General features: G+C 45.1%; 1 protein-coding gene across 1 annotated transcript in view; it reads right to left on the reverse strand.

Annotated features, from left to right (window-relative positions):
* The window catches only part of ldlrad3 (low density lipoprotein receptor class A domain containing 3), a 73,517-nt gene that overhangs the window by 38,908 nt on the left and 9,279 nt on the right, over positions 1-25,330 (reverse strand). Inside the window, exon 2 of the mRNA XM_041939350.1 lies at positions 7,968-8,114. Within this exon, the coding sequence (XP_041795284.1) occupies positions 7,968-8,114 (147 nt within the window). The remainder of the gene's footprint in view (positions 1-7,967; positions 8,115-25,330) is intronic.

The following is a 25,330-nucleotide window of genomic DNA, read 5'->3' on the forward strand; positions in this document are numbered from 1 at the left end:
AGAGGGACAGCTCTAAGACTCCTCATTCACTTCCTCCCTCACCCGAATCCTCATTACCACTTCTACTGCTGGCAGGATTCATCTGACCCAGTGTTTGTGTTCCAAATTAGCTCAAAAGTCACATGAAGGGCAAGCTCGTGAAGGGAAATTCATGGGTGGGAGAGACAGCGCTGGTTGGAAGGATAGAGCTAATGTGCTTAGCTGTATTTTGGGGGATGCGTGGCCCGTTATAGCCTGAGCTGAGCAGTTTTCAGAGCAAGAAGATGAAAAATTAATTAGAGGGAGCAAATTGAGGGCGAAAGAGATGTTAAAAACACAAACTTATTAAGCTTCCTTTGATAATCCTGTGACGGTGCCCTGTTCAATTCCACGTCTGGGACTTTGACCGTTCAAATTCAAACGCTGCCCTTGATCCAGGTAATGCTGAGTCATTTCAGTCTCACGCTGCAAACTACAACCATTCATTTCCTCCAGTCTTCATCCCTTCTGTCATCGCCCTGTTTCTTGGTTCGAACTGCTTCAGTTCCGTGCCAAATTTCCTTTCTCTTCCCAAAGCGTTTGTAGAAGTTGTTTTGGAAAAGCAGGCGGGCGGCTGGATGGCGTCCAAACCTGGTCCCAGCGCAAATGAAAACGAATGAGGTTAGCAGTGGGGCTGATTCCTTGAGGTAAGACCATCACTAGCAGAAAAACGTGGCTGGATCACACCGAAAACACATGGTTGGATGGCACAAGGCACAAAAACACACGCATAAACCCATCTCTCTGTTTTACCGTCTGGCATACAATTACAGGCACACACCACACTGAGCTGCCTATCTTCACATCTGCCTCAGATTTCTTCCACAATTTTTAATTGAGAATATTGTACCGTGCTTTCTCCAAACAGCCATTCCTCATTTGTTTTGTTTTCATGGATTTCACAACAAAACAATCCCAAACATTTCAAGTTCAAATCTAGGCCAGGGAGTGCAGCACCGCGGTAGATTCTCGAGTTTAAGAGTAAATCATTTTTATAATCTAACATGAAGTTGAAACTGAATACTGCTGTTCGTCTCTTCTTTCCAGACTTATCTCCCCCGTGGCTTCAGCATTCATGCCAGGCTGACTCCGACAGCAGAACTCCTGTTGCAGCAGCAGCACGCTTTGCTCTTCCCCAACATGCACCTCTGCGCCCCTCAATACACTTCTCCCCTTTTCTCCCTCTCCTCGCCTCCCAAGAGAGCAGAATAACTTGTTTGGCACAGGTAGGATTGGTCGTGATGGGCATGCATGATTGACAGAGAGAGGAGAAGCGCCGGTGGAAGAGACTAATAAGAAAGAAAACAGCTGAGAGGGAGCGGGACGGAATAGAGGCCGAGAGAGCGTGGAGACAGCTGAGGACTTCAAAGGTTTCTCTGACCGTGCGGAGCATTTCTGAGGGGAGGAAATCAATAGGTAATGGAGTCAGGGTGTAAGCAAGAAGGGCAGGGGTAGTTTCAGTCTAGAGGGCTTGGGGATCAAAATAATCATTCCGTACATTTCACTGTCTAAGGCCGGCACGCTTGTTGTACAATACAATAACCTTCTGCGTGCAGGAAGAGGCATTGCAACATTATACAGCTGCCTTCATCTCGAGGGCCAAGCGTTTGCGGGCCACTGGCGCTCTGCGAAGCCATCAAACTTAATGCTAGATGAGGAAGCAAGTGCGGCTCGTTCGCCATACAGCAAGCGCGCGTGCAAAATATCAGCAATACTTCAACAACTCCCCATAAAAGGAGAGGGAGGCAAGGGCGTGTGGTGAAAAAGCAGCGAGTGATCTGTCGGATAATAACCCTGCTGCAATATTCATCACAGAAGGCAGCGCGCTGCTAAAATTGCCTTGTCTGAGCTGGTGGCGCCCAGCGTTGTATTGTAAAATGACAAGACAGTATTTCTTATTCCTTTGAAGCAATCATTTTACCTAATTTGTGACTATTGATCGGGCAAGGATAGCATTCAATCTAAAAGGGAAAACTGGAAGAGAAAAAAAAGACTGCATGTAAGACCCTAATCAATATTTCATCCCTGTTCCTTGGTATTAATTACACCAGCTCATAGATCAGTCGCACATGAGAAGCACCAGAATTAGTCCCATTTACTTTTCCTGCTATTAATGCTCCACGTTCTCTTCGTTTTTTCTTTCCACTTTCTTTTCGCTCTCTTGAAAGTTTTTTTTTTCCTGAGCTGGGCGAAAACAACCCACACGAACCGAGACATGCTCCAGCCTCCAGTGCCCCAAAATCCTCCAATCCCGTGTTTTGTTTTTTTGTTTTTTTTCCATGATGTCCTCCTATCTGAACACAGGAACACAAAAAAAAAAAACACTCTCAGAGCAAAGGACACCTTTGCACAATGAAGCGGCGCCCGAACAGGAGACAACAGAAGAGTAAAAACAGATCTGTCAGCAGAATGTGGCTCTTTGTGTTCGAGTCAGAGCATTGGTCATTGTTCTTATCACTATAAACACACGCTCCTAATCTCAGCAACCCCTTCCCTACCCACTGTGGGGTTTGGTAAAGAATTGGCAGTGTGTATAGCCTTGATATCTAAATCATAACCGATACGTCTCAGGAGCCTTTTTAGCTGTTTCCACCCCTGCTGTCGAGGAGAACTTTGTTGTTGATAAGCATTTAGCGGTTCTTTTGAACTCGGTATCTCGTGGGCATTTTATGGAGGTCAGTGCACAACAAAAAAACAAATAGCACCCTTGATGTTGCTCCAGGCTTTGGCTGCGTTGCCTCTGCAGTAAGCGATAATGTGATAATATTCCAGTAATCCAATGAACAGAATTTATTTTGCTCCTAATTGTTGTGAGGAGCTAACCGGATCAATAAGCAGTGCATCAGGTAATGAAAACTCCAAACAGTTATATCCTGCGTTGTTATGAAGTATTAATAGACTTAAACTAAGTGGCAAAACATCAGCCCTTGTGCGAGCCTGCGATTCTCTGCCCTTCCTCTGTGTGATTGAAAGTGGGCCAGGAGTTAGAGCCACCACTGGCATGTGCAGTGTGTAGTTCACACAACGTACACATTCGTCAGATTTTGCTTCAAATCTTATGGAATAAAGACAGTTTGCTTCATGGCACAGATCACATGGTTCAACATGTGGACGACTGATGAGCGGTTCAAGTGATTTTCCCTGCATGAACTCGGAAATGTTAGCCACGCAGCAGTATTCATCTAAAGTTAGCTAAACCCCCCAGAGTGTATGAATTGAGCAATGGTTCATTTTATTGCTTCTGATTTCAACATTTCAATTGAAGAAGTGTTACTTCTTCTTGCAAACATGGCCTGAAAGGCTCAAATGATTCGGTATTTCACAGAGAAAGGAACTGGACAGAAGTCAAAAAAGAAGACATTTTGGATTGAAGGAAGATGTTTTTGGGTGTCAACCATCTGATTTGTCATTGTTTGACCCCTCATATTTAACCTGCGACCCCTTTGAGGTGTTTCTTGATCTCCACCGCTCTACAGAAAAGGAGGGCTCAACCAGGAACATCCCGCGTGTGACTGGAAACTAACACATTCTGCAGAAAAACTGGTCCTCTGCAATGTCTTTTTGATGTTGAACAAGTGAAAAGACGAGCACATTAGCCTTGATTCGACACGTGCTGACATGCTAACTTCATTTTGAGCCGAATATGGATGAGCAGCCCCTTCGTACGGCTGCTCCTGAGGAGCCACTGGCCCTGCTGATGGCCCCTCTGGATAAAAGTTGAACTCGCGCATAAGTTTTTAAGTGCAGAATTGTGAATACATGGATTCTTCCACACAGAGACGCCGCACAGCCTCAGCCTGCAGGACCGCTTGTTCAGAGCAGCCATTTCTTTTGAAATGTACTTCTGTCTCGTCTCTTCCTCCCAACTGCATTCCTGCTCCCTCGTCTTTGATTCCCCACTTCTTGCTTTATACATCATGTCCACTCACCTTTTCGGCCCCACCATGTATCTCTCCTCTCTCGCCTGCTCATGCTCTGCCCAGACAAGGGCAAAGAGGCTAATCCTGGCTCTGAGGCCCAGTAAGCTCAGTCAGCTCTCCTCCTTCTCTCCTCTGTCAGTATCCATTTCGTCTAACACCCTCCCAGGCTGTCGTTATGGACACCAGAGAGCGGGCTGGTACTTTTGACCTCTTTGTGTGAAGAATTAGTCAGCAGCCTGTCTCTGAATCATTGCCTGAAGACCCCTCAAACGTGCCAACACATATGCATACATGAATGTCCGCGTGGAGAAGATGTTGGAGATGCGATAAAAACTACTGATACGTTTTCATGTGAAATTCAGTTAAATTCATGAGGAGCAAAGCAGAGGTTACGCTCCGTGAAAAACTGGACTTGATAAAAATGGTCTGTGGGGGGGTCCTGGCCTCGCGCAGCAGGACGGTAATACAATAAGATGCGTCTTTAATGCAATAAGACTCAGGTTGGAGATCTTGCCTCTCTCCTCTCAGCCCAGACTGTTATTTAGTGTAAGAGCCAGCAAAAAGTATTTACATGACTCAAGTTCACCCTTGTGCTAGAGGGGACCGGAAGAACAAACAAACAAGAGAGGAGCAGTGGGGCTTGGGAGGAAGGGAGAAGCCTGTCCTCTCGAAGAGAATAAACATTCCCTGACCATTCGAGAGACAATTCCTGGCCAATGAGGCATGGCAGGCTGGGACACATCTACAATAAGCAAATAAATAAAAGACAGAGGCAAGCAGACCAGGTTTGCATAATTCTCTTCTAAGCTTCCTCGCCCAGTGGTTACTGTGCCGGAAGAAAATATAGTCAGGTCAACCAGAAAAAATGGCAGAAAGAAGTTTATTTTCCAGGCAAAACAACTGCTGGTAAGAAATACAAATCTGCCATCATAAGTTCATGCGTGGGTGGTTCTGTCTTGCAAAACACTTTTGCACTGAGTGGATCAATGCACCCCGGTATGTGAAAGTGAGCCTGCTTGTTTGTGCTGTTGCGAAATCTGTCTTTTACACATTTCGTACAGATCCAAAGGAAAATTGATCTGTTACATGTTCGGCCGAGTAATTTGCAAGTCCAAATTGATTTGTTCTCCTTCGCATCTTCCCCGTTAGCGACGCGGTTTCCAAAAACAAAATTCTCATTAATGAGACACTGGGGAGATGTCGCCACATGTGACCTTTACCTCGGGCTCTGCAGAGCTATTCCTTGGATTGGGAGACACATCAGCACTTACAGGATATACACGCTGCAACCACAGCTGTCTGCTGGTGAAAGTGTGTGTGGTAAAAATCAAAATACTACATGTTCACACATACATGTTAGAAATAAGTTATTGTGTATCTACAAGATGCATGTATGCAAGGCACACTGTCCACACTGAACAGAGGAAGCAAAACATTATACATTAAAGGTCAGTGTGGAGGATTTAGTGGCATCTAAGTAAGTTTGCAGAGTGCAACCAACTTAACACATCTCGCCTGACCTTCCCTTTCCAAGGGTGTAGGAGAACCTGAAGATGTAAAACTCAAAACTGTAAAACTCATGAAAAATTCAAAAGGCGCTCTCTAGGGGCAGTGTTTGGATTGTCCATTCTGGGCTACTGTAGAAACATGGCTGCTCCCTCTGCAGATATCAAGAGCTCATTCTTAAGTAACGAAAACACGCTGATTCTTATTTTCAGGTGTCTCTACACTAATGAAAACATACTTCTACTACTTCTACAAATATTCTACTCAATTTCTGCATATTCTGCCAGTAGATCCCCCTCAGTTTTACACACTGGACCTTTAATGATCCAGGCCACTTAAAACTGACTATAAAAATGGAAAGGAAATAAAGTGGTCATAACAGTTTTAAATGGACAATTAAACCCCTTGTTGTTCGAAACCTCATGTCAGAAGACATCTGATCGGGTTACAGATGCGAGGAAATCTAATATCCTGTGGTGGTCAACACTGGTCTGCCTCTGATGTGACTGTGATTGGAGGCATCGGCAGATACCCTGTGTGATAAAGAGTCTCATAGCAATACAGAGATTTTTATTATTTTTCTTTAGAGTCTGCACTGAATTAAATTCATGCAGCTGAATGACAGAAGGAGAAGAAGCAAAGTCAACAAACTGTCTTTCAAGTTAGCAAATCTAACTTATATATACTGTATGCCGTGTGGATGTGTGGGAATGTGTGTGTCTGAGTGTGTGTGTGTGTGCTCTTAGAGGGGGGTGTCTAATTATCATTCTACTTGCAGAAAATCCAGTGCTGCAAGTCTAAAAGTTTCCAGGCATTGTGTTCTCCTCAGATAATAGACAGAACTCCTGCTGTAGCCACCATAATGAGGCCTCCTCTCTACCTCCATTCCTTCCCTAACTCCCTTGGTTCCCCCTCCCTCCCTCCCTCCCTCTGTCTGTCTGTCTGTCCCAGCAGAGCCCACTAATGGAGCCAGAGGCTTGTCTGGGGATTTTTGCGAAGCAGTCGCCGGAGATATCGACTGACAACTAGCCATCTATTTGAGGATAATAAGGCCCACTTATGCCAGTGCAGATAATGTAGACGTCGACAACAAACACAAATAGACCTCTGACAACCGGAGAGGCAAGCTGAGTGTGATGCTTTTTGATAACTTTTTCCAGCTTTTATCTTCAGCAGTGTACCATGTAGTGTCAGTAATAGACAATGAACCCCCAAAACCTTGCTTATCTGCAGGTTCAAGGTGAATGCACTTGAATGTTCGAGTGCTTGCACTTCAATTTGATTGTGGATGTAACAGACTGACACATGAACTGCGTGATTAGTTGAAAGAGGAAGGCTCGATGCATCTCACTCTGATGCAATTAGTCCAACAGCATCGGAATATTATTTTTGCAGGTCTGAAAGCCGTGACAGTTTAAGGCCATTGAGTGATGAGAATCTGGGACACAGAACTCATCCGTTTGAGCAGTTTATTAATGCAACAGACTTTTTTTTTAAGTGAAGGGGATGTCAGTAGTAAAAGTGTACTTAAGAATACAGTCTAGGACACATGTATATATAACTTAGAATGACAGAGACATTACAAACGAAGAGGCCCAGTGACTGCAAAGCTTGTTGGCTCTGTATGTGTGCGCCGGCATGCCGTGGGACACAACTTTGTCAAGAGTAGTTTGCCTTTTCCCTGAGCTGCCAGCGAGAGAGAACAGTGAGCGAAGCGACTGCTGGAGGAGGAGAAAAGAAGAAAATGAGAGAGGTGACAGAACGGAGGATAAACCATATGTGATTTTGTTTTTGGCAGGGAATTAGCTGGGTTAAAAAAAAAACCAAAAAAACAAAAAAAAGAAAAGGAATCTCTGCAAGAAGAGGGTTATGCTTTTTCTAATTGAAAACAAGCCCCTGTGAAGCAAATAGCAAGCCAAAAGCCGGGGATAATCAGACGAGATACAGAGGGAGGGCCCGGAGAGGAGTGGAAACGGGAGACAGTTAAAGAGATGAATATATCTGGAGATGGGGGTTTCCATTCAGCGTGGCAGGGCCTCAAAGTCAATCTTCATCAGCAATCCCATCTTTGCGTGGAGCTCTGGCTGAGGCGGGAGGGGGAAGAGGAGGAGCGGCAGACCAGAAAGATCAAAGCCCACTAAAAGTGAGGATCAAAACTGAACCATTACTGTGGCCTTACAGTAGAATTATGCATGCGCTGCTATTCCTGCGAGCAGTAGTAATCGGCCTTTGCTTTGATGGTATTAAGTTCTGCCCCGGTGCTAAACTGGGGCCGAGGGTCTAGGGGGGGAGGAGGGGCACGCGCTGCGGGGGGAGAGAGGCGAGGATTGAGGAGGGAAGTTGGTCTAAGTTGGCAGAGAATTAGGTTTAAATGGCCCTTATGGTTCTATGAATAGGAACAGGAGCTGAAGTACAACTGAGATATGAGACAGCGAGAGGAGTTCAGGAGTTGAGGAGACATGATGAGACTCTAAAAAGGCTAAAAAAAAAAGGATTTGATAATGGAGTTTTAACCGGACTTACGACAGCCTTTCTCGTCGCTCTTGTCAAAGCAGTCGGGCAGTCCGTCACACTGCCACCCACCCGGGACGCACTTCCCATCTCCGCACATGAAGTTCCCGGGGATGTTGCACTCGGTGGTGAAGTTATTCCCCGGGAGCAGCTGGCTCTCTGATTGGAAAACAGATAGAATGACACGGGAGAGGAGGAAGAGAAAGACAGCAGACTGTTAGAACCTCACTCCATGAAGAAAGTAAACAGGTACAGGGATATTCATCGCCGCAGTCAAAATGAGAGAATGCTGTTATCTCCAACCCCTGGAGATATTAAAGGCTCTCTTTGGAAAGCAGAGGAGGTCACTCAGTGTTAACAGCATTAAGAGCGCAAGTGTCCGTTTAGAGCAGGGCAGTATCACAATTGGACAGATAAGGACACAAACACCAAGCCTTGAACACACGCAGACCACAAATAAATGCACCCGGAAGAAGGAGGGTGCCCTGGACGAGTTCGGCCCATTTCAAGTTGACGCAGTGCAGCTGCGGCATAATGGGCTGGAATGTGAAACATGGCCTTTTGGCTGAGGTTTGACACTATGCAGTGAGTGGTTTAGCTCGTAAACAAAACTACAGGGCAGTAATGAGGAGTTCCGGACAGACGGGGGGCGCTTTGATCTGCATCGCTGGAGCTGTTTGGAGCTGGGTTCGGCCGATGGGCCTCCTCGTCACGCGGGATGCAGGAGGTGTGGACCTCTACGCCTCCCGTGACAGCGTGGATGAAGGTGGAGTCATTCTGGAGAAAAGACTGTCGATCTCCTTTTTCGCAATCACCCCTCTCGCACCCCCACATCTCCCGGCCCCGTCCTCTCGCCTCGTGCGCGGGCACAAACGCCACCTGTCGCTGATTGGCTGGGAGAGTGCCGTATGGCTTTGTTTGTTTCCCATTTACAGAGCCAGGGTCGTGGCGCACACACAGAACAGACAGCTAGCGGACCGTGAGGTGATGTTCACTGAATTTCAAATTCAGAGAATATCAACAGTCATTCTCCAGAGTGACTCACCCCAACAGTAAAGCCACCAGTAAAGTGACTGATTGGGTCACATTGTACTTCCACAACCCATATTATCTTCACTACAGCAGGTGAACGGCTATACTTTGGCCTCTATCTTACACTGGCAGGGATATCTAATGACTCAACTGACTCAAATATGAGACTTTCTATAAACCTCATCTAAAAATATCATTCAGCACTCACCTGTTGTCACCTCTCAATCAGTTAGCACGTTTCCTGCAATGCCTGGTGGCTTATTAAATGTAAAACTCACTGTTAGAGGCCGGTTGTGACACATGCTAATGTCCGTGTTGACTTATTTAGATCAATGTTAACATTCTCCAAATGGCACATATAATATGACCATTTCAACATATTCTATGGGGATGCAAAGGGATTAAACATCCTACAACAGTGCAGCTTCGTCCAGTATTTCACAATACATCAGACAAATGAATTCACTTTGTGCAGAAGAAACAGGGTTTGTTTCCTCCGCTTAATCATTACAGGCACGCGTTCTCAGCGAGCCAGTATTCATTACTGAGGGATCCGTTGTACTCCAACACAAACCGAAAGGTTTGACCTCTGAATGCTTGTGAATTCATAACCAGAGCTCGCAGGTTCAACGCCGTTCGTTGATATTCATTTAAAAGATGAAGCTGGTTCCCAGAGTACAGCTGAGTAACTGACACGTAGAAATCATCTGCGCTTACATCATCCTTCTCCCGCCGCCCTGACTGCAGCAGGTTGTGGAGAGCATGTATGGATCCTCTCTCAAATGAGACAGCACGACCCTTCTTTTCCTCTGTGGGGATGATGCAAACCCCTCTTTTGTCTCTTGCAATATAGAAAAGCGGAAGTGAGGGATGAAGAGAAAAGCCTCTTGCAATTTATGAGGACGGGAAGCATTTCAACCATCATTTCTCTCAGTGGTGGGAAGCAACTGCTGATGAAGACATGCAATGAAAATCGCTCGACATATTAGTGACGACTACCTTTGCAAAACACATGGACTTTTCGTGTCTGCCTCTTAGTTTAAGTTTCACCTGGGTGGTGTAACATTTCATGAAACAGAACGACACCAATCCTGATGGTGCTGCAGAGGCCGTTTCTTGTCGACAGCACCGGTGATTTGGTACCACGGCGAGCCTCTAGGATATATAAACAGCTGTCAAATGTCAACTTTTCTTTGCTATCTGTCTGAGAAAACACCAGCATCTTCACACGGCCTCCCCTGGCTCTTCCCCTCTCCTCCTTGTTTGTTCTGCTCGTTCAGAGCAGACACAGAGCTTCATCAGAAGGTGTAAATGAAGAGTGTGGAGTTTTTCTGTCAGACTACTAATTTAGCTATTTTTCACCAATGACAATACTGTTACAAAGCTCACATTTGTTCTCATCTTTTTGATATACTTAGTTACCAGAACAAGTTTGTGTCCCATATAAAAGGTAAACATGCACAAATCCTGAGCTACGCCTGTTGACCAGCTCTATCTGACTTCCTGCTGCAGCCGTACTGTGTGCACTTCTTGATTAGGTGCACTCAAAATGCCACGTTAATGTCCGTTCAGGCCCACGCAAAACAAGCGTAGGCCGCTGATGTCAAATGACTTCCAAGAGCTGGCAGTGTGGGAAGCGCAGGTTAATTGGAGATTTGCTTTGAGAGCACAAGAGAGAGAGAGAGAGAGAGAGGAGAGAGCGTGTGTTAACGGGCAAAACGAATGAAGAAAGGAGGTTGACGGACAGCTCATCTTTTCCCATGAGCCCCTGACACAGCCAGTGGCAAACCCTTTGCATCGCTTCTTGCATCCAGGTTGCGAGCTCCTCTCCTGGCAGGCTCAGCGCATCTCATTGCTACACCCTTGTCATTCTGTCGATGCGGTAATAAGCCTGAATACTTTACAGCGGTTTACCGTCGAGGTAACGAACGGGCCCACCTCATTGCCGCAGTAAGTGTGGCTACACAGCTCATTACAGCCTGCTCTGTGAGCTTGTTAACAGAATAATACGTCGCCACAGCTCTCTGTGGGCACTGCCACACTCCAACAAGGTGACCCGGAGAATTTTAATGGACATGACAGTGTGTACTCACTCGCTCATCCCATCCGCTTTTAACTATTATGATTGGACAGCCACGGGGCATTGTGCACAGCTGCACAGCACTGCTGTGCACGACTGTGGTCACACAGTGGGTGTGCGAGGGAGAACTGGAGGGGATGAGGCAGGGATGACGCTGGACGCCTGTGTATCTTGCTGGGGGAAGCGTAGACCAATTACTCAGGGTAAATATTGACTATACTATCCTTGCCTCTGCACACCCATCTTCCACCCTTTGCAACCCTCCATCATGTCTGCGGCCCCTAAGGCCCTATTTAGACTGCTAAATCATAGAGGGCTAGAATCTTTCCTCCTTCCTTTTGCTGGTTCACTCTGGGTGAAATTCTTCCCCTCGATCCCCATTTTAGCTCAGCCGCTGAACTGGTACTGTAGAGTGCACCTCTATTTCCCCAATTAGAATATGAAATAAAAAAGAACTCCCAGCATAAACACAAGTCTAATTTCCCTATGGTCCCGAATAATACTGAAATTACATTTGGAATATTTTCTGACGGAAAAATCGTTCCTCATGCAATCTTTCCTTATTGAGTCATAAGTGGCATGCAATATGTGCACAGCTGCCACGTGAACATTGTGTGCAGTAGAGTTAAACAGATATAAGTTTTAAAATCCTCTTCAATCATGTTTCAAGACACATAAAAACTCACATCTACCATCTCTCTTTCATTAAAAATCCACATCTACGATATGCAAATATGTCTCACCTCTCCCACTTCACTGTAGGAGGTTTCCATGGTGCACGTCACACTTCCTTAAGTTGCATATTGGACCACATTTGGCCTCCAGACGGCTGTTATGATGTCGAACGTCCTGCTTGTACGTGTGTGTGTGTTAATCTTAGCGCTGAGAAACGTTGCCCCTCCAGCAGCTTAATGTGAAAGCAGCCTGCGAGTATTAAACTCTGCACATAAATCATTCTGCACGGTGAAGGTCAAACATCCAAGAGAAGCAACAATAAAGGAAACACACTTTTTAAAGTATCCCATGTAGTTTTTGACCACTTGTACTGCTACGGTGCCATGTTCCTACAAGCAGGTTTCGTTTGCACAAGTTAGCATGGCAGTGGTGGTAACGCACAGTGAAATGTAGTATTGTGCCTGCTCAGGCGAAGGAAGACGACAACAGCAAGCTAGCAAACAAAGTTGTAGATGTAAACGAAGCAGGATGTAAAACATGGACAAGAATGGCTGTGCACATGTTTCTGACGATTGAAATGCATCCAATATGTTTGTCGGGTGAGTAACACTGAATGTTTAGAATAATTTTATTCTACAAGAAAACTCCTTGAGGCACCTTTAATCAAAACAGGCATTTCTGGGTTAAAGCAAGAAAAAAACATCAAACTCATTCCGAATTCAAATAAAATCACGGCATTAAAATGTTGCGGATGGGCCTGGTTCTCCGGAGTATAGGATCTTTACATTATTCTAAAAGGTGATTACTTTTTGCATAATTGGAATTGAAAAGGGGAACAAGTCCCCATAATCTTTTAAAAGGGTTGTCAATTATTCAATATCTTTGACCACAGTTGCCCGTTTGAACGAGCAAGAATCCAGAGAACGCATAAATGGCAAGCTTCCAACTGTCATTCCAGGATTTTCCATGGCTACACTTCATACATAATGATTGTGAAAATGGCAGCCTGGAGACTTCGGTGCGGCCTAAGCCGTACTCGTATGCAAAGACAGGCCGCGCAAACCAGCTTACAGTCCAGCCACCCACATCTGCAGCTGTCTCCCTGCAGGTCTTATGAATATTTTTATACCAAATGTCAGCATGCCGCCCCAACGCTGGACAGCTAATTTGGTAATAAAATCTATAATACTCTCGACAGAGCCAATTGAAAATTTAATAAACCTTAAAGTGCATAGATGGCGTCCCCTATAAGACCCCTCTGGGTGCGTCTGGACTTTGGGTTATGCTATTGGAGGCACCACAGTAAGTGCTGCTACAACACTCAGCAGGGAGATAGAGAAAAGTACTGCGTGGTGGGCGAGAGAAACCAAAAAAAGATGCTATGAGGAGGCAAGACAAGAGTACACAGGGAAAGCAGGTAAAGACAGTCGACTCACTGAGGAAAAGGAGAGACAAAGACGAAGAGATGAAGGGGAACAAATGGGAGGGGAAGGGATATTAGGATGCAGCTGAAGCAGGTTTAAGGGAAAATGGTAGAGGGGTAATAAAAAAAGAGAAACAGAGAGGTGGACAGTAACATCATTTTCTGCCCTCACAGTCCGAGAAATAGTCACCCTAAGCAACTTCTATTCCCTGTGCTCTGCGCATGAAAGGTCAGTGATATAAATCTATATCTGAAATGACTATTGGCTTGGCTGTTACTGCTTTAACCCCATCTTCCTCAGCGAGCTTAGGTATCTGACCTGCATTGATTAGCCCCGGGTGAGAGGTGCAGCTCTGGATTGAAACAGCACCTGGAAATTGATCGGGCTGTCTTTGTGTACTACGTAAGCTCCTGTAGGAGTAAGGCCTCCGAGGCTTATGGGAGAAGTATGACAATTGAATGTTTAGAGAGGGGAGCTGTTGAGCTCCCCAGAGGAAAACAAAATCAACCATCCCTTAACGTAGCCTTTTTGTCCTCAATAATGCGCCACACTCTGCAAAACAGGCTCCAGTGAGATATGTTAAATCCTCCTGGAAGCTGTGAAAGAGCAAGCGAAGCTACGCTACAGCCTGATAATGTCAACACAAACGTTGACGGCAAGGTCTGCTCGTGTTGGAGGAGAAGGGAGGAGGGGATTGATACGGCCTCGCTCCGAGTAAAAAACGTCTCCTCAGGCTCAAGGTTAGAAACGTTCTTTTCAATTACACACAAATTGTAATGGGCTGGCTGAACAAACTGAGGGGTGGAGGTGATTTGGCCGTCTCCTTAATTGTCTCTGAGTGTCGACGTGTATTCCTAATGTTGTGAGGACATAAATCTGTTTACTTGTTTTTTGTAGGGACAACACAAGTCATTAAATTATCAAATTTATCATTAATGGTTATGGCAAGTCTATGCAGCCTAAAAGTAGTGGAAAGTGTGTATGTGTGTGTGGTGCAGAAAGAAAAAGCTTCCCAGAGACAGGAAGACTCTCCACCCTGTTCCCTCTGCTCACTGAAGCGTCCAATATGAATAAGCACAAGTGCAAAGAACCTGGTCTGCACCAATTAAAAACCCCCTTACAAACAGACAGACAGACAGACAGACAGACAGACAGACACACACACACACACACACACACACACACACACACACACACACACACACACAAATGAGCACAGAGCAACAGAGCTAGCAAGGCCTTAATGGGGATGGATAGAGAAAAGAGCAGCCATGCATGGAAAAAGACAGTAAAGCCCGAATAATGTGATATTAGGACTGCCTCTATCAGCCGTTGTTCAGCCGTTTTTTTAGCCATGGAAACTGTGAACGTGTGTGTTCGAGGGGGAGGGGGCACGAGCTTCAGCACCTGCTATGTCGGTACTTTGTCTGTGGCGTCGACCGCGCCGTCATGTCCACAACAGCAATGCTAAATGAGGACCCGAGCCAAAGAGAAAGCAGCCTCCATCACAAACGATTCTAAAATGAGAAGAAAGCAGCTCTGAGAAGGGACGTGAAGTTCGATCATCATTAATACAAAACATTTCACATCAACAAATGCAAGCTGTGCTCACTCATACGAATCAATTACCAAATCCCCATAAAATCCACAACAGAGGGTAAGTACCTGATGAATAATAGACAAAACAAAAGCAGATTATGAATACAATTAGGCTTTAGAAAAATGCAAAAGGAAAAGTTGTTGACAAGAAGCCAAATAAGACTAAACATAAACAAACTCACACAAAAGAACCAAAGGCCTTTTGTTGGTGTAGGTCTGCTGTTCTATAACATGTCATTACATCTATTTTATATGTATTTTCAGATCTATAAGATTTGGAAGTGAAACCCCCAGCCCTTGTGTGTCACAGGAGGAATCTGATTGTGGTCCTTTGAGTGATTAATTGTATCGGCCATTACAGTAATCTTTGTGACTCATTATCCTGGCAAGAAAAAAAAATTAAAGAAACTTCCATGGAATGAGGGGCGTTTGAAAGAAAGTGAGTATAGACGGATAGAGGAAATGGTAATGAGCGGAATAAAAGCGCGGCACGAGGGGGAGGTAAATCAAAAGTTCTCATACTGTTTTTTTTTAATGAAGAAAGTGGATACATGCTTTAGAAATAAACCACAGGGAACAAGGTGGACCGAACGCCTCTGCAGGGATTTTTACAGTTCGCATTCTGAATAATCATTAAGTCCAGAAACACAGTGGTACAAAATAACTGGCGCTGAGTCACTGGGAGTGGATGTGGCATTCAGTGTACAACTGTAAGAACAATATGCACTGTATGTGATGGAGGCTTCTCTGTTGGCAGGGCTGACCTCAACATCCAATAGCTGCACACAATCCTTCCCTCAACCTTCAATATTTCTCCAAAGTACACTAGTGATCCAGCAGTAGCCAAATATCAGGCTATATTATGGGGGAAGGAACTTGAAACTAAATTTGTGTGTGATTAATGGTGGCGCACAATGGATTTCTCCAATTGTCTTGCTACACTGTAAATCAAAATAATTACCCACTGCAATGCAATAAGCCATCAAGCTGCAACAATTACGTGCAATGCTGCGTTCCCTTATCCCCGCTCTTTTAATGGCACTCAATGGCGCACTCGATATGCAGGACATGTCTTTCATTGTAGCTTTTAATGTGGAGTGCACTCCAGAATTCGCACAAGGGGTAAATAGCCAAGGCGTTGATGTGAGTCAGTCTTCCTGCCAGAGCCTCTGCTGGAACGTGGATATTAGAGTTCTGTGTTCTTCTGCTGCACGCCTGACGCCGACGTGACAACGCAAACACCAAGCGTGACTTAATCCTTAAAAATGAGCATTTTTGTACATCTGCATTCCGCTTTTAGCCTTTTGAATTCATCGACACAGCTCGGGACACAGCAGCACCAGTAGCTGCAGCTTTACAACAGAGGCCGGCGTGGCAACCGACACGAGTAATCCCACGACCAGACAGGTTTTAAACAAATCCCAGATTTACCCAGTTGTATGAAAGCGCGTATGTGGAGGTGAAAACAAAAGCGCATTCAGCTGAAGCGTCCGATAAAATCGTGCACAATCGTTCTGAAACTGTGGCAGGCGCAGTGGGTCAAAGTTAAACCTGTGAGCAGCTCCCCAAAACCAAGAGCTTGTTTAAATCTCGCTGTTTGGATGATAACACTCACCTCAATCTTCGCTTCCAAATTAAGTGCTTTATATAAGATTGCTGAACAGCTGACTGTCACCACATCACAAGATCTCAGTATTAAAACTAGCTGGTCACCCTACCACACGAACAGCAGTGCGACCAAATCATCTTTGCCTCGGGGCCACTTCATAGCTTTATTCGCAGTGACAGCTGTGGGCATACAGTTTGTTATGTAATCCCGATTTTCATTAACCCAAAAGTGAGAAAATGAGAATGTGATGCGGTTCCAGCGCAGCATGGTTTGACAGTTTTAATCGCATCTGAAGCTGCGGGCGTTTTTTTTAGGGGATTGGAGCTGTAATGGAGACATGTTGATCTGGTCCGCATCACTTGTTGTGTTCACTGAGGAGGTCAAGAGGAGCAGCTGAAGCTGTGTTGATTTTTCAGTGCACTTCTCTGCTGCTGGTTGTGTTTATGATTTGTGTGGTGCTGTTTAATGCACAGGCCACACAGTGAGGACAAACACCGACATCAGGCATCTATAAATTCTTGCCTTGGCTTGGCTTCAGAGCTTGTCAGTTTGCTAAACTCTCTTATCTATGCTATATAATCAGTTTGATACACTGCGCGCAGCTACATTTAGTGAGTATCCAGGGACACGACTTTTGACAGGCTTATATAATAAAACATTCTTATTGTAGGGTGTGCTGATGCAATAAGGGTGTAATAGTGCTGATAAAGAAAACGAATGTTTAAAACTTATGTTATGTTTTAGGAACTTTACCATTTGGAATACCCTGTCCCACATGCACCGTAGCCACTGTCTTTGTCTTCACTGACTTTTTGGCACACTGTAGGCCTGAACTAGTCTAGATAGGTCATGGTTAGATGCCCACACTTTTTTTTCTTCATTTATCTGTTTTCCTCTACTTTTTGGGTGGGCCTGTCCTCCTGAAAATGTATTTTGGCTTGTACAGGGTTTGTGTATTTGAACATGGATCGCTTTAAAGTTGGAGGACCCCATGGGGCAAGTACATACTGTATTGCAGACTTGGACTATATGTATATACCAATAAAGTGAATTTTCCTTTTATGTAACATCAAAAGGATTATAGATATGTATGGTTTGACAGTTGAGTGAATGGGCAGTTGTATGTGATCACGCCTTCAGCACAGCTGTGGACTGTCATGCAGTTATGTGTTGTATTTAAGCACTGTGCCACTTTATAATTGATATGTCTTGAAAATCTTTTTTTTTTAAATAAATCAGTGCAGAGGTGACACATGCGTGCGGGAATTGACTTTTTCCTTTGAAACTGGTTTATTGGTACAGCACCATTACATACCAGTTTGAATATTTCCTCTTCTGTGTTTGACACAGAAGTAGAGCATTCCTGTGAAATGGAAATATCTAATGCATTCATACATGTTGTTTCTCTGTGTGCTGTGCATATGCACAGCACACAGAGGGAGATATCGACAGAGTGGGGGAGGCATACTGAGAAAGAAAGTAAAACAAAAGAAGCATGGTAGCTGCTGCAGAGAGCAAAATGATGTTTAAGAATCCTCCTCCGTCACTAAAGTCTGTGAGGTAGCAATATTGCCCTTTCCCACATTTCACATGACACTTGAAATACTCGTATCACACATTTGTCTGCGCAAACGACATGAAGATTTCTGCACACATGCACCATCATGAGGAAACTGATGTTAATGAAAGAGTGAATTTCTCAACCCACACATGAATCTGAATCAACCACAGACCACATACGCTTAACTAGATCTTTGAAAATGATACGTGTGGTCTGAGCAGCTGTGTCAGCTAGTTGCTGTGTTCAGAGCAGAGTATCATCAGACCGGCGACGCGACACATGTAGGGTGTGACGCGGCATGCCGCTGCGCCTGAAGATGCCTCCACATTTGCATTTTGAAAGATTTTGGGGGCTTAGCTAAGTATAAATCAGTCTCTTCTTCATTTTCAGTCCAAGCTCAAAACTATAAAAAGAGAAAAATGAGAAAAAAGAAACCCCAACTTGTAAAACGGCAACAGCAGAAAAGGGTTAACGCTTATGCGTGGCCAAAATGAAAACCTCCTGTCGTGACCACATCAAGACAACCAGGCTGATTGCTGCCAGCTGACTTCACCGCCGTGGCGAAAGGAATCCAAGGGCATCCCAAAACCCACTGCTGTCTATCGCTCACGAGGAGAGAGCGGTTCCTTCTCAGCAGGATCAGCCACAGCGCTGGTTAACACTCACAGGTGGGGGCATCGGCCCAATCCCCCTGCATGCATCTGGAGAGGAACAAACAATGGACCACAAGCTTGTCCTCTCTACAGCCTAAAGCAGGATTAGTCGTCATCCATCGTGCAGCAGATAACGAGGCAATTGTTTGGCTTCAGGACTTAGCATTTGCTGTTTAATGGAATAGGAACAGAAAGTCAGAGGAAATTCCTCAAGGAAGGAAGACAGAATATAAGCCAAGTCTTCTGATGTGCAAAACATGCTCTTCTATAGCGTCTCGCTATAGCTCGCAGTTTGTGCTGTGATCAAAATTGTATTTAGAAGAAGGCAGGAGACGATACAGGAAGTGAACTTAAAAAATGGAGAAGCCTCAAGTAATATAATTCTTCCTTTGTATGCAACATAAATGGCACGCATTGACAGTACGTTAACTATAAAGTGCAGCATGAGAACTGTAAAGGCTTGGCAACAGTCATACTGCGTTAATGGCCTTAAAAAAAAAAATTAAAATCCATCACTGGCATTTCATCCTTCTTTGTGTAATGCCCGTCTGAAAACGAGGATAATATGGCATCAGCCCAGCGCAGTCATTATCTCGGAGTGTTCATTATACACAAGTTATTTTTGTTTTTCTCCATCGGATCTGCTCTCTTGGACTCCCATCAAACACAGCACTGCTTTAAGCGAGTGAAGGGGAGGTTTGAACCTCTTTAAGCTCATGACATCATCACAGACACTGAGGGATCGCCGTGATTTTCAGAAAACAGCCTCCATTTCCTCAAGACCCCCTTGCAACTAATACAAACGCACACACGCTCGTGCATCACATGGGTTTAGCCTGAGAAGATGCATGAAGCTGTCGGGGGTTTGCAGAGCCTGCCAAGCCTTCTGTTGTCTGTCCAGAAATGCAAACAATATATGCTCAAGAACAACATGAGCTTCACAGCAATACAGCGGCTGTGTTTTCTTCTTGCTTTAACTCTCATCTCATTTTAGCTATGCAGTCAGTGCTCAGTTCCTTCCTTCCCAGATGAGACAGCGACCTCGTGCCCTACCAGCATTAAGTGCTTTCTGCCATTTGCGAAGTTCAGAAGGAAGAGCCTTTATAACGATATGAATAAAGTATAAAATGCCTGTGAACAGGGAGTTTATTTTTGGCTTCATTAAAAAAAAACCGAACCTTTATTCCAGCAGCGTGTGGCCACCCAGCGACTAGCAGGCATGGAGAAGGGAGGGGCACAGACAGACCCTCTTAAAAGCCTCGGCCTTGTTAAAGAGGCTGCATTATTGATAGTGCATCTGTGGGCTGAAATAGTACGAGGAGTGTGTAGAGCGAGAGAGAGAAACAGAGAGAGAGAGTACCAGCTTGAAGACAATGTTGGAGAGAGAAACTGTGATTTTTATATTTTTATAGGTGTGCATATTTCACAGACAGAACACACTATGCAATAAAGCTAAGAAAATGAATAATTTCTATCAATATTATATTACTAAGGGAGTGTATGGAAGTATAATTTAGAATGCGCAATATCTGCATACAGTCTCCATCTGCATGTTTGGATTGAAAACTTCCCTTGATCCGCCGCTTGGTTTTACAAAATAAAGCACGCACACATACGCTCTTGGCTTGACAAATGTGAAAAAGTTTCTCTGAATGGAGCTGAAAGCAGCGGCTGCGCGGTGGATGTGTTTGTAATACTTAACTAACAGCTGTCTGCTGGAGTAATCACTCCCCTGCAGCTACAGTGTTTCTGCGTTCGAACGTATGGACACGTAAAGGTTAATGGAAACATAAAGATGCACACTTCGCAAGCAGGCGAGCACACGCGCGGCTCTGCGGCGACATGAGCACAACGCTGATTGTTTCATTAGCCTCTGCCTTGTTATTATGTATTCGCTTAGCAGCCTCTCCTTTATCAAATAAGCCTCGCAATGACTGCCTTCTTACTGCCTTTGGATCTTTGGAACGGTGACTGGCCAAATGAGGCCGGCTCAGCGAAACAAGGCCCTATTAATCACGCACTGGTCTCTCAATGATCTGGGATCACAGATCACACTGAGCCCATAATCCCACAGCGTCAGTTTATTTTGGCTGTTTGTGAGCTCATCCGCGGTCAAATTAAAATGGAGATCAGAACATCGATGCATTACGATGCATGCTCAATATTGAGGATATAAAATTCAGCGAAAAAACAAAAGCTTGCTCGGGCGGTGGCGGAATGAGGCACTTTCAGAAAAGTTATTTTTGTTGCACTTTTCTCTTAACCACTTGGCTTGAGCTTCAGTCAAGTAATTGTCCATCTAATCCTCTAAGAGATGACAGTAGCATTTTCAACAGCATCCCAGCCTATTAACATCACCTTGGGATTACCTTCACAGAGAGGAGGAGCTGATGGAGATGGGGAGGGGGGGGGGGGACTGAAATGAGATTTAGATGTTTGCACAGTGGGCAAGCTGCTCACCGCTCAAACACAACAAAAAAGCTGTCTTGTTCGGCTAAAAAAGACATTAAAAAAAAGAACGTACGAACAGAGAGATGCACGCACACGTACGCACGAAGCCAGCCAGACAAATATCTTCTCCTGGACTTGAATTCCCCATCACTCCCGAGGAGGAAGCTCCTCCCGTCAAACAAACACATCTATCCCATTAATTCTGATTCCACACATTGGCCCGTCACCGGCACAAAACTAAATGTCAACACTCCCCTGCGTCTCTTTCATCATGCAGTCGACTGTCGCAGAGCACACCGGTAAACAGCGCACACCCTTCATCCGCTGCTACGCCGCCAGACCCCTTGCTGAGCAATTTGGCATTTCCGCAGAGCCAGCCAGATAGTGAGAAACGATGCAGACAGTGGCACAGAGGGAGGCTGCCTGGGCTGACCTTATGTTACACCTGTGAGACTTGTGGTTTCCTGTGTCCTTCCAGCGCACCGAGCTCTGGACGTGACAGGAGGAGGATATCCATCTTTTTTTTCTTTTTGTAAAAACAGACGTTGCTTACGTAAGGTCAACTAAATTTATAGAGGAGTTAAGCTCATCAGATGTTAAATGAGCCGGAAAACGGCGTGCAAAAACTCAAATGTCATAGGTGTGAGAGCTGAGAGTACATTTAATTTCATAAAAACAAATGTTTAAGGGATGGAAATTGAACTATTAATTCTGCTTAGCACACGCGGGCTCATTATGCACCGTGCAGAAGATGTGCTGGTGCAGAGGGTGTGATGGGAGGAGTGGGGAAGAGGAGGAAGAGAAATAGCACCCTTTTACTCAGAAAGCGCCCGGGGAGAGACAGAGATAAAATGATGGAAGGAGAGGGAGCGCTCGACGAAAAAAAAAAAGGCTGCCTTTGTCTGTCTTCTTCTAGTCTGTGTATTAGCAAGTAATGAGCTCCTAATTGTGTAGCCAGGCCATGGAGTCACTGCAGGGGTTGAAAAGCAGAGGGAATGAACTGTATCTGCCAAAAACACCGGGGCAAAGAGAGCGATAGAGGAACAGAAAGGGAGAGCACAAGGTGAGAGGGAGAAGACATAAAGGCAGGGAGAGAGAGAGACGCTACATTAAGGAGAAAGGGCAAAGGGGGGATGGCGGGGGCATTACAACGGGAGTGTTTATTACGACAGAATGCAGATGAGGTAAAAGAGTGCCAGTGGCCCTCGCCTGCGCTCTCTCCGTCTCCACGTCTGTCTCCTCTTTCTCTTTTTCTCCGCATAATATAATATCTACTCAACCGAATGGTAATGAGTCAAAATGGTAATAAGTCAAACAGACCTCGGCATAAAAGGTAGAGGGTGTACGAATAGTTCCCGCCGTGGCAGCTGATGTTGTAACTAAAGGTCATTCCAATAAGACTTCAGCCTCATGCGCTATCAGTAAAAGGCCAACTTAGACATAGAAGCAACGTGACAGGGGAAGACATGAGCGGTGACGAGGAAGGTCACGAGAGTGCTAGGTGACCAATTTCTTCCCAGCTGGTAATTACGGTCGGGGTGACGAGTTCACAGCAGGGGCACATCTCACTCTTTCATAATCTCTGTCCAGCTCTTCTCTTGCGGACGGCGTGGGAGATGGTCATTTGGGTGTTGTACTGTGCGTTTCATGTGCTTGGCTGCTGCTGTTCGTCTAACTCTATGCTCGACACGGCCGCAGTGCCGACGGCCCCCCATTGCGCCTCCTGGTTGCCGCTTAATATGTCTTTGCCGGTGAGCCCGCTGCATCCCGCTTCACCTCCCCTCTGCCGCACTAGTCTGTGATTCTCTTGCACAAGCTCACACACTGAGGCCTGGACCTCCATGTTGTCATGGTAATGGCTGAAAAGAAAATACGTCCATGTTGCGATGGACAGCCATGTCCTTCTCACTGCGTAACATATCACACATACACTCATGTCACACTGTAGCTTCTTGTCACCTCTATAGCTTCCACCTGTGTCAATAGCGCCACCTACTCCTGACATCATTCCGCCCCCTTTTGTTTCTAACGGCCTTTGCTCTGCTTCAAATGCAATCAGCAGCGCTTCTGCTGACCAGGTGACTGGACGTGCATCAGTCTGCACCAGCGGTTAGCGCCATCAGCCTCATTTCTCTTCGCCACAGCTGCAACAGCACCATCGGTGGTAATGGAAGCGGGGGTGGTGGTGGGAGGGGGCAGAGGTGGAGGTGGCTGGTCTGACAGAGACACACTGCTCAAAGTGCTCTGCACGGCACCGGTAAAGACACCAAACCAAATGAAAACAAATGGCCTCCTCTGAAAGCAGCTCCCACTCTTTTTTTTCTTTTCTTTTTTCTTTTCCGGTGGTTTTATTTGCTTTCATGTGAGTTTGCGGTCAGTTAATTGGGTTTGGTTCAAGAGTGTCAGCGGTACTGATCTGAGCTAACCTGCAAGAGGGTCGGTTACAAGCAGCGCTGCACGGCACTGCACGGTCTTAGGATGCATTGTGTGGTTAATCATGCATGCATGCATGTCTGGCCTTGGGTGAGTGTGCCTTCCCATTGCAACGTGGACATGCAAGTGTCTGCGCAAGCGTGGACACTCCTGCAGCATGTATGCGTCTGTGTTTACACTTTCTGTGGCCGTAGATTTATGAGTGTCTACGTGTGAGTGTGCGTGCAAGTGCAGTGAAGAATGTGTGACTGGCTGCAGAGGTCAGTCAAGGAGGAATCTATCATAATCCATCATAATCAGCCGCTGTGCTGTTCCTTCAGGACAGATGAGCTCCTGACCCATGGCGGACACGGTGGAGATGAGAATCACACGAGGGTGAAATGTGATGTTTACCAGCTTGACTACTTTCTGTATAAGACATTTTCAACTGCAGCAGGTCAAGGCATCTACGAAAGCGTGTGGTTATTGAGGGAACCCGGCAATTTTTTCGTGCACATTTTTTTTTTCCAAGTGAACGCACATTTAGCATTTTGGAAATGTCACTTGGGAAATTTAACTGCATCATAAAGATCACCAGTCTGATGTCAGGCGAATGGAGTGATGGACATGCCATTTTCTGAGCATTAAGCTAAGCAAATATGCATGGGCATTAAGGCTGAACGATTACGGTATTATCAAAAATGTGATATGATCAAGCTCAATATCCAAATTGCAGGAGATGTAATTTTTGGATAAAGGTAAAATGTATTACAACCTACTATTAAAAATGAGACACTGTGATGATACAGAGATGCCATCATCATTTTTGTACGTTTTTCTGTTAAAATGAAATGCAAAAATTATCGCAATATCTGTCAAAAAAATCACAATATGACTTCTTTTTTTTTGCATATATGTGCATTTAGCCAACTTTCCATTGGTATACCTCAAATTAATCAACACACATTGGAGTGAAGATAAATAACTTTACTCAATATTACCATCACTTGCATCAAATAAGTGATAATTATCTTTACAATGACTGTCTTGATTCATGAACATCCAAGACTGGCTGTTAACATCTTTGCAAATTGGCCGACTAGTTAGTATGGCATCTTCTCCTCATTTGATAAGAAACATATGTGACATGGTAACTCTCCGCCATGGAAGAACAACTGATCAGGAATCAATAGAAAATGTACGTATTTGTCAAAAATACACACGCAAATACAGATACATATAATTGCTATTACACGTTACTGCTTTTGATCAGTAGCACACCGTCAGGACATCAGAAGCCTTGGAGTGTCATTACACGAGTCTCCAGAGGGCACTAACTTCTGAAGTACACGAATATAAAGCTCCATCCAAGTCTCTGGAAACCCCACCAATCCTTCATTAAGTATCTGGAGTCATTAGGCACGGGATGGCCAGGCTGACATATCGTCCTGGGCATAAAAGAAATTAGTCAAATCTTAGGCCTGCAGCCTCTCATTACAGCAGGCTGCACAGAGACAGACTCAATTACCATCTCTGACACACTGGACCTGGGCAAAACTAATGGTTCTGGCGCAATAATGACCTGAACTCCCTGCCCTCTCCCCCGCTCCACAATGAACCCGCCCCCACTTTCATTTACCCTCCCATATCTCTCCTCTGCTCTCCTCAGATCAAAATATCACAGGGTAAAAATGGGTTTCTGCTTTTCAATCCTGAAGAGCAAGAACCCCCACACCCCCTCGCAGCTTTCGTCTTTGGTATTCATTGAACAAGTGAAAAGAATTCATTTTGTGGCCTAGCGCTGGGGGCTGCTGCCAAGCCATGGTTGACAGGGAAGCAGCATTAAGGCAATTAACATGGGCTTTGCATTTGATTTTGG

Source organism: Chelmon rostratus, chromosome 6 (genome assembly GCF_017976325.1).
Source record: "Chelmon rostratus isolate fCheRos1 chromosome 6, fCheRos1.pri, whole genome shotgun sequence".
Taxonomy (NCBI): Eukaryota; Metazoa; Chordata; class Actinopteri; order Chaetodontiformes; family Chaetodontidae; genus Chelmon; species Chelmon rostratus.